Source organism: Azolla caroliniana, unplaced genomic scaffold (genome assembly GCF_043228905.1).
Source record: "Azolla caroliniana isolate FFs.n. ecotype wild unplaced genomic scaffold, voAzoCaro1.0.p SCAF_1245, whole genome shotgun sequence".
Taxonomy (NCBI): domain Eukaryota; kingdom Viridiplantae; phylum Streptophyta; class Polypodiopsida; order Salviniales; family Salviniaceae; genus Azolla; species Azolla caroliniana.
Window position 1 is genome coordinate 1 of NW_028231680.1, and position 10,685 is coordinate 10,685.

Genomic DNA, 10,685 nt, shown 5'->3' on the forward strand with positions numbered 1-10,685 from the left:
AAGCAGACCTCTAGGACTTCAAATTCCTCAGGAACTATGGATCGGCAGTAAGCCGAATTACGACAAGCTGAGGATCTTCGGATGCGAGGCGTACGCCCTTATCCCGAAAGATGATCGCCGAAAACTTGCACCTCGGTCCAGGAAATGCATTTTCCTTGGATATGGATCAGACGGCGAAATGGGATACCGACTCTGGGACCCCGAACGCAGACAAATCGTTCGAAGTTCGGACGTTGTGTTCAACGAGTCGGCTATGAATCCATCAGTCGAAAAACCGATCGAAGTCCGAAGGGTAACATTTTCCGATGTGCCGACCCTTCAAGAAGGCCCCGCTCTTAACACACGGTCAGCTTCACGGGTAGCTGAACCTTCCACTACCGACTCGGACAACTCCGACTCGGCACAGCAGAATCATTCGCTTTCGGACCATCCAACCTCGATACCCGATACGACTAGTCCAATCATACCTCGACGATCCGAGAGACTGTCGCAACCTCCGGAGAGGTATTCTCCTGGAATTTTCTTCACCGACGCCGGCGAACCGACGTCTTACGAAGAAGCATCGACATCTGTCGATTCAGCCACCTGGCATCTGGCGATGGAGTCGGAAATGCACTCCATTCGGGCAAATAAGACTTGGGATCTGGTCGACTTACCTAAGAATCGACGTGCTCTTCCTTGCAAGTGGGTTTATCGACTAAAAGAGACGTTTGATTCGACCACCCCAAAGTACAAGGCCAGATTAGTTGCGAAGGGCTTCCGACAAGAATATGGCGTCGACTTCGACGAGATTTTTTCACCAGTGGTGAAAATGACAACCCTTCGTTTTCTACTCGGCGTAGTGGCAGCCGACAACTTGGAGCTGATTCAGCTAGATGTCAAAACAGCCTTCCTCCATGGTGATCTTGAAGAGGAAATTTATATGGAGCAGCCAAAAGGCTTTGTGGCAACTGGCCAAGAACATCTAGTCTGCCGACTCAGGAAGAGTCTATACGGCCTCAAACAGGCACCGCGACAATGGTACAAGAAGTTCGATGACTTCATCCAATCGATCGGCTTCTCCAAAAGCGATGAGGACCATTGTCTTTTTACCAACACAGCTCAAGATGGATCACCCATCTTCCTCATGATTTACGTGGACGACATGCTAATTTCTGGACGCCACACGGGCGAACTTGCCGATCTCATTCGGCAATTACGGTTGAAGTTTGCCATGAAGGACCTCGGTCCGGCACGACACATACTTGGCATGAAGATTAGTCGGCATCGCGATAAACGATATCTTTTTTTGTCTCAGACCGACTATATCGGACGTGTCTTGGAACGCTTCAACATGCAATCAGCCAAATCTGCTTCAACCCCGCTCCCCATGAATCTTCGGCTCTCTCAGCGAGACTTCCCGACATCCAGTCCGGAGGGGGAAGATATGAAGTCAGTACCGTATGCACCGGCAGTCGGCTCCCTTATGTACCTGATGGTCGCGACACGGCCTGATATTTCTCATGCCGTAGGAGTCGTTAGCAGATTTATGCACAATCCTGGCCGATCGCATTGGAACGCAGTCAAGCATGTGTTCAAATATCTGGCTGGCACAAAAGACCACGGCATTCTTTTCGGTCCGAACTCAACCTCAGGCGTAGTCGGTTACACCGACTCGGACTTCGCCGGCTGTATAGACAGTCGGAAATCAACAACTGGATACTGCTTCAAATTCGGCAATGGAGCAATTTCGTGGAAGTCGAAACTTCAGGAGTGCACAGCGACCTCAACGACCGAAGCAGAATATGTAGCTGCGTCCGACGCTGCAAAAGAAGCCTTGTGGCTCGGCCGGCTGGCGCACACGTTTCGACAAGTCGACCATGACTCGGCCCCAGTTGTCTACAGCGACAGTCAAGGTGCTGTTGCCTTGTCGAAAAATCCGGTTCACCACAACGCCTCCAAACATATCGACGTTCGATATCACTTCGTTCGGGACTGCGTCATTTCAGGGAAAATCGGTCTAGAGAAAATATCCACAACCGACAATGTCGCAGATGGAATGACCAAGTGTCTTTCGGCAGACCGCTTTCGGTCCCTTCGGCATCAGATGCGCGTAACGACAAATCAGTCCGGTTAGAGCCGGACACAGCGCAGGATGGTTTCCGACAACCGACATCAGTTCCTTAATGATCGGCTTCAACTCTTCCGACCCGACCAGTCCGGTCTTCTGCCTTCGGACCCTGCCGACTCGAACAAAACTGATATGTCCGAGAACCTAGGTTTATACCTGTAATCTTAGATAACCCATGTATACGCCCATTACGGGGGAGTGTCGAATACAAGTGTATAATGGACGTATTCACACTATCTCTTTGTATAGATCAAGTTTGGGCCATTTGTGTAATTAGCATAAATGGTAGTTGCCCTAAGTCAGTCCCTATATAAAGTGACCTTGTAACCTTTTTGAAAGGTTGGTTGTATTATTGTCTTATGGAATAGAAAGACTCTTTGTGCTTTCTCTCTCTCTCTCTCTCCATCTCTGTGCACGACCTTAGAAACTGTCATACGCAGGTATTCAACACGAATCGAATGCTACTTGATCTTCCGCATTGACGGCCTTGTCTCCAACACATGGCAGCGTGCGAACCTTTGTTCTCCTAATTGTGTGGCATGCCCAAATGCATTAGAATCAATACCACATGCTCTGTGGGATTGCCCAGAGTCCCATTGAATATGGCGGGGGGTTGGCCGCTTATTGCAATTATGCCAGGTGCAAGGCTCAATCAAATGGGGAAATGTATGTTGGCTATCATGGTGTGCCCCAGTTGACAGATATGAGTATTAGGAGGAGGGGATGACTTTGGTGATAAATACACAAGAGGTTTTTTTCTCCACCAGTGGCAATGTCCACACAACTCCTATTAATGCCAAATCTCAAGTTGTGTTGGAATTGGTTAGCCCAATAACTCTTTTGGATTCTATGGAAACAACGGTGCAGACAGGTCTTCTCCAAACAAACTGCTCATCCAATAATGTTAATGTAAGAGATATGGAGTGAAGTTGTAGCTACTCTAAAGAGCCAATATGATGGCCTCAAGGGCAGCTCCGATGGAGTTGAAAGACAACGATTAGCCATCATCCAACAATGGTCGTCCTTTCCCTTTCTTGAGTTAGTGGGCATCCACATAAGATGGAACTATCATGTCCCTACAGGGATTTGTATATAACAATCTCATCTGTAAAATTTTATAACTAAAAGGTACCCCATGAGCATTTTTGGATATGGTACCCCATGAGCATTTTTGGAAGTGCATGGAAGACCTCAAGATGCCAAGTGAATATAAGCTTGTAATTTCCTGGATCGATCAAAAGGTTATATTTTATTGAAATTTTAGATTTTTTTGGTATGTTATCAATGTCAAGCAAGGATACCCACTCTCACAAACTCTAATTAATTTAAAACAAATTGTTGCCAACTTTTTAAAGGATGGGCATTGTCGTCATTATGTTTTTATTATATGCAAATGTTGTGATGTTTTTTGCTAATACATTGGGAGATGCACAAAATTTTATGAGGGCATTGGAAGATCCTTGCCTTTATACTAAGTTGAATGTCAATAGCTCTAAAATGAAGATTTTCTCATGAAGAGCCAAAATAAGGATAAACCATACATTATGTACACCAATGAGCTGCGTGAAATTGTAAGCTTTAAATTCCTTGGCCTTGAAGCTCCCTCAAGTGTTAGATAGATTGAATGTGTCACCCACCAATTAGAGATGGAAAGAGAGCATATTGTACATTTGCAAACACATGCAATGGTATGGAAATTAAATGTTGGGTCTGTAAGAAATATATTTTCAACACTTTAATGGCATTGGAGTGTCTTTCTATTAAAAAATACCCTCCAATCATTCATGGGAAAGATATGTGTGCATGGGGGGAGTTATATATAGATGTCACAAAGAAATTCCCTTGTTTCATGTGACTGGTATGTAGGGCATAATGTAAATGCTCCTTTTTAATGTTAATGTAGTGTTTATAAGCATAGTCTTAAGGGTTTAAGGTTGATTTTAATGGTTTAAGGTATGATAGTTAAGAAACCAGTTGTGCTTATAGGTTTAACCTTCAAAACCAAATCTACATCTAATTTTAATGATTTGTGGAGAAAATAGTTGAGAAACCAGTCATTCTAGGACTTGCGACAAACCCATAAAGATTAACTTCACGATTGGTCCTTACAATTATACCTATAACAAGTGGAGTGTTAATTTGGAATACCTTGAGCATACAACCTCAATATTATATACATATGAAGGGATAAAGATAGTGATAGAGCAAAGGGGACAATAAGACTCACCAAAGTATTACATCTTTGGGAGGAGATAAAGGAATCTGTTATTTAGGTAAGATCAAATGGAGATTCTAGAGCCCATTTCACTTGTAGGATTTTCTCACGTAGGGCACCAAGGAGATAGTTGTATGAGGTCTCTATATACTTAAGTTTCATATATTATTTCATATATTATTTCATATAACATTTCTTTTACTACTTCTAATAGGGTACACTCTAGACCCACAATTATAGTAGAGGTGGAAAGACAAATCCAACCATATATATGTGGGGATATGATATCATTAGCGTTAGTCAAGATCTACATTAGTCTTCAAAGCGTGATAATCTTAGTTGTATTAGCGATAAACATCTCAAAGTTATATATACATTTTATTTATCTAACTAGTAGTAATTCAATAGCTAAACAAAACATGCTAGAGGTATCACTAAGCTTTACCAAGATGACCATTGCTTATAATTCTAAGCATTCTTGTAAAGGGAGACTCTGGCATTCTAGCACTCCTTTCAAATTCCAACTCTTCTTCAGTTGGAGGTATATCTCCAGTGTCAAGAAAGTTATAGCGATTTTCAACATCATCACTATGACCAACATCAAGAAGGTTTGTTTCTCCTTTTTCTTTTTCTAGTTTGGACTTGCGCATTTCTTTTGCCTTTGCTAACATACCTACATGGTCAATGAGTGACACAACACCACCAGATTGCCTCACAATGTTCTCAAGCCTCTCAAGTGGTCGGCATGCACTTTCCTTGTCTGTTGATGCAGCAACATCACATTGCATTGTGTATTCTCCCTGGAAGATCATGGAAAGAAGGCATGAGGATTTGATACATTATCAAACAAGAAGGAGATAAAAGACATGTTTTGATCAATCAAGAAAGTTCCATCAAGCTAAGATCAAACAACTAGCTTGACAAATATAATATTACAACCAATATATCCACTAGTTGTAGTGGTAAGAGTCAATATAAAATTTCTAATCATGATGGAGGTGAAACATCCAGTTCTTGAATGTGTCCAACCACATGGAGTGTCCACAAATATATGAATCAATTAACTGCTAGGAGATTGACCGCAACACGTTAAACATGTGTTCACAACACACGAAAGATATTGTAAGGACTCTGTCTTCAAATATAGTCAATTCACAAATAGATTTCAAAAAATAACTTAAAGCTTGATCCTTACACATTCATGAGATCACGTTGATAAGAAGGGTCTACAATTTAAGTTCACATTAATATAATATTCTTCTATTGCCTATCAAAATTATGAATGTGGAAAAATAAAGGTCTTCCAAAAAATTGATTCAATTTATAACCATGCAGTCTTGATTTTCCTAACATATATTTTCAGAACCCAAGTCTATAGTAAAAATTCTACAATAACAATTGTTGTTCGCATTACAATTAGACTTACGGTTTGGGGTGTTTGGTATTTCTAAGATTAATGAATCATAACAATAACTTATATTTTGTATGCTTGCCTTCATATTTTCAAACTCAAAAAGGGCCTCCCAACATTTGTATGCCTCATCACCTTCTAGAATGGAGCATCGATCTAGCAAATCAATACATACAATATCATTTTTGAGTAAATTGTAAAAGAGGAATATCGTAAGAAAAAATATGTTCAAATCAAACTCATGAAGACAATACGTTGATTAGAAAAGCAAACTTATACTCAAGTAAACCATTTGGGGGGATAAAATTTAAACCTGAGATAGCATGCTCGGCTTTCTCGATGAGAGAAGGTTCTCTAATAGATCGACTTATTCTACTACGGTTGAAAGGCTCCATTTTAGGAATAGAATTAGTAGTGGTGGAAGAAGACGATGAGGATTTGATGTTATAATCATGGGAGGGTGACATAGCCACACTTAAGATACGATTTGAATGAGCTCTATTAGAAGAAGTTGAAGAAAATTCATGTTTTGCTGGGTGGAATTGAACTAGGGAAGTTGAGAGCTCCATATTTGATGCTACAAGTAATTAAAGAGAAAAAGATGAAGTGATATATAGTTCTCCCGAGTGAATGAATGAATTAGGAATCACTTAACTAGAAGGCACATTTTTTTCTCTCTTTTAAGTTTCATGGATAGGCCTCCTAACGTGTCACTACAAAATATCTTGACTTTTTAAGACACTTTTTAGATTTTTAGATTTGTACACCGGCAAGTGGGCAAGAGTTTTCTTTTTTTCTATATGAATCGATAAGAAGTGTATGTCTCTCATTGAAGCGTATACTTCAAGATCTTATTTGTTTACACATTAGAATACTAGAAGTTAGCCCTTTTTTCAACTCTAAGTGGGAAAACTTATAGAAGTATGTCTCTTAAAAGTCTTTGGATATTTAGAGTGTGGGGCTACCATTGTTTTCTTGAAACTATGTGCAAATGAGGCCCCTTCCATTTTATCTTCAAGGTAAATAAATTACAAAATGACAAGAGGCGAATTAGTCAAATCATTTAATTGCGAGTGCCATTGCAACAATCAACCGAAATTATGAGTTGTGTATGTGTAAGTGAAATCGACAAAGCAAAATGGGGTTATGAGTTTTCCAATTTTCTTACCAAACATTTTGGAAGGTATTGGTCTTATGTAGCCTAGCATTCCCCTTTCACATTACCAAAAGATAGAAGCTCTGAGCACAAATGCTAGCAAGATATTACTCACTAAATTATATAATGTCAAAGAATTGTCTCAATAGATCAAATCATGTCCAAAGGTGTTATGGCATCACTTTAAAATGTCTCTAAGATAAATATGAGGGTGTGATGGTAAAGTTGGTGTTTCATAAGCGAAGGCCAATCATTTACATCACTTGATTTAGTGAGAAAGAGGAGATATATCAAATCAATGATGATAATGTGTAGTTAAAAACAAAGATCAAAGCAATATTATAATAAAGTAGACAAAGAAAATGATTGTGGAACAATTGATTATTAGTTGTCCAATGTCAATTAAATTGTTGTTCTTTCTTGATATTGTTGTAAGACCCTAGAAAATATATTTTCTCACCATGCTTTGTGTGTGGGAGGGAGAGAGAATATTAAGGTCACATTACAACATCTAATATCTATATGATAGGGTCAAGCCCATGATTGTTACTATGAACAATGATAACCAAAACCCTGATTGTGGTCAATTTGGAGAGTTGAGAAGTTAATGCATTAGATGGGTTTTATCTCAAGATTTGAAACCTTATGAGTGCTTGTGTTAGTTTTCACTTCAAGCCACGGAATTATATTGCTCCATGCTCACTTAGATGCACATGAGAATATAACTCTATTACATTATGTTATTTAATGTAAAATTTCCCACTGTGCTTTGGATGTTGTATATACCTTGATCCACTAATAGAATTCATACAAGCTCCTAGACACCATACTCAACATTCATTTGAAGTTAATGGGTATTGTAGATCAAAAGGATCCACTGGTCCTAATCCCTCAAGCTATAACAAACTCCAATCATGGGATTGCAATAGATTTTTCAGATTCCGATTTTGAATGTTGAGCATAAATTAGCACCTTGTCGTAAATTTTTCGAATGGGGAGAATCAAACCCGCCACGTCGGCCGAAGCCAATGTCCCGTCCGTTAGATGGCGCTCGTGGACAAGACCAAAAACATGATTTAAAAATTTTATTCTTGCCTTCATACCCCCAAACATCATGAGGACATATTCAGAAATTAGGAAACAAGGAAGCCTTTGACTTTGGACAGAGGCCCCCTTTTAACTAAGTTAACGACTTGAACGTTTGATGAGTCGAACGCTTTTCTGCAGTATACAATGACAATTCTAAAATTTAGAATACGTGTGGAGTACTTTAAGGGTATTCTAAAATGTATTCTAAATGTATTGTTGAGCGGCAAGCTCAACCGGAGCCGAATCGGCTGAATAAGCCTGAGCCGGTAAGCGAGAGGAATCGGTATGCCGGTGAGCAACCGAGCCGGCAAGCAGTAAGGACCGGTAAGCAAGAGGAGCCAGTATGCCGGATCCAATCCGTAACCGGAAGCCTAGTATAGGTTAGACTACTAGGTAGTTATAGTCTCGTAGTTAGTGTCAAATGCTCGTGTGAGCATTGAAGTACACCGTACTTCTAATAGTCTCGTGTGGACTTGTATAAATAGCGCAGATGAGTGCGTTGTAGATACAGAGCACAGAGTATTCATATAATTTTGAAAATTAGTGTGTCTTGCTCTCTCTCTCTCTCCTGCGTACTCTCTCTCTCCTTGTGTATTGTTCTTTCTAACGCTTCCACAAGCAATCTTTCACATGGTATAAGAGCCGCTATGGAAGAAGAAATGCGGGCACTGGATGCCAACGGAACTTGGGACCTGGTTGACCCTCCCTGTCACTGTAAACCGATCGGATGCAAGTGGGTGTACAAGGTAAAGTACAATGCCGACGGTACAGTTAACCGGTACAAGGCCCGGTTAGTGGCGAAGGGATATGCGCAGACCCACGGAATCGACTACGACGAGACCTTCGCTCCTGTAGCGAAGATGACGACAGTTCATGTGGTACTAGCGGTTGCTGCGGCAAGGGGGTGGCATCTTCATCAGATGGATGTGAAGAATGCCTTCCTTCAAGGAGATCTTGAAGAAGAAGTCTTTATGACTCAGCCCCCCGGATTTCAATCGGAGGTGAACAAGTCGGTGGTTTGCCGGTTGAGGAAGTCGTTGTACGGCTTGAAGCAAGCCCCCCGTGCTTGGAATGCTAAGATCACGCACCAGTTGTGAAAGATGGGGTTTGTTGCCTCTAAGTCGGACTCTTCCCTGTTCATCCGTCAAGGCTCAAACGGTCCGGTGTGTATCTTACTCTATGTTGATGATTTAGTCATCAACGGCACAGGTCTTCCGGAAATCAACCGCGTCAAGTCCCAGTTGTTGGACGCATTCGATATGAAGGACTTGGGGGACCTTCATTATTTTTTGGGGATCGAGGTGCTCCGCACCCCCGACAACATATTGCTTTCTCAACGCCATTATGTGTTGAATATGTTGTACAAGTTCGGCATGACGGAATGCCGACCTGTCTGCACACCCCTAGACTGGAATCAGAAGATCCGTCCCAACTCCGGACCAACTTGCGATGAGAAATGGTTCCGACAAATAGTCGGAAGCCTGATCTACTTGACCATCACCCGACCCGACATTAGCTATCCGGTCGGAGTGGTAAGCCAATTCATGCAGAAGCCGACCGTGGGGCACCTTCAGTGCGCGCAACGAATATTGAGGTATGTAAGCGGCACTAAGGACCAGGGGCTCTTATACCGGCAAGGTATAACCGAAGAGCTTGTCGGCTACACAGATGCCGACTGGGCTGGCGACGCAACGGATCGTCGCTCAACCTCCGGCTTTATGTTTTCTCTTGGGAGCGCAGTTGTTGCATGGAGCAACAAAAAGCAGCCAACAGTGGCTCTATCCAACACTGAGGCTGAATACCGGGGCGCGACCGTTGCCACCTACGAAGCCATTTGGCTTCGGCGACTACTGCAAGACCTGCGGATCGAGGTACCGGCCCCGATCTTGATCTACTGCGATAACCTCAATAGCATGCAGCTGGCCAAGAACCTTGTGTTCCATGCTCGCACAAAGCACATAGAAGTGCATTATCACTTCGTGCGTGAGCGGGTTCTGAGCGGTGAAGTTGAACTACGGTATGTTCACACGGGTCGGCAAGTTGCCAACATCTTCACCAAGCCGCTCGGGTCGGACAAGTTGCAGCACTTTACCGAAATGCTTGGTGTTCAGCATCTCGACGTGCCGCACTTGAGGGGGAGACGCAAGGGCAAAGACACTACCGAAACGGGCAAAGGCAAAACTGTTGAACCCGTAGGTAAGAGAAGAACCGGTAGAGGTGGAGACAAGAAGAAAAATGAAGCCGAGTCGACGAAGGAAGTTGGCACATCCGAACAAGTCGGTGAACCGGCTGAAGAAGCCAACGGAAGCACGGAGAAGGCCAAGACCCGGACGTGGTTCGATGTGGTGAGAGGCCTGAAGCGCATAGTAGATACAGAGCACAGAGTATTCATATAATTTTGAAAATTAGTGTGTCTTGCTCTCTCTCTCTCTCTCTCTCCTGCGTACTCTCTCTCTCTCTCTCTCTCTCTCTCCTTGTGTATTGTTCTTTCTAACGCTTCCGCAAGCAATCTTTCACATGTATAATACACATTTTGTAACAATTATGTTCCATTCTTTGTAGACTACGATTTCCATCTTCTCTTCAACATTCATCCTTGCTATATCTATGAACCCCTCAATAGAGGAATGTGCATGTATCCTTTAGAACACACATTGTGACCTCTCCCTTGAACTCCCCCTTGTGGCATTCGCCCACAAGGATT

At 42.2% G+C, this 10,685-nt stretch overlaps 1 protein-coding gene across 1 annotated transcript; it reads right to left on the reverse strand.

Moving 5' to 3' along the window:
- Positions 1-4,651: 4,651 nt before the first annotated feature.
- Positions 4,652-6,380, reverse strand: LOC147847287 (CCG-binding protein 1-like). Its single transcript, XM_087339354.1, has 3 exons — positions 6,050-6,380; positions 5,819-5,892; positions 4,652-5,125 (listed from the first exon to the last, which is right to left on the reverse strand). The coding sequence occupies exons 1-3, from the start codon at positions 6,303-6,305 to the stop codon at positions 4,760-4,762; spliced, it is 696 nt and encodes a 231-aa protein (XP_087195480.1). The 5' UTR covers positions 6,306-6,380; the 3' UTR covers positions 4,652-4,759.
- Positions 6,381-10,685: the final 4,305 nt, after the last annotated feature.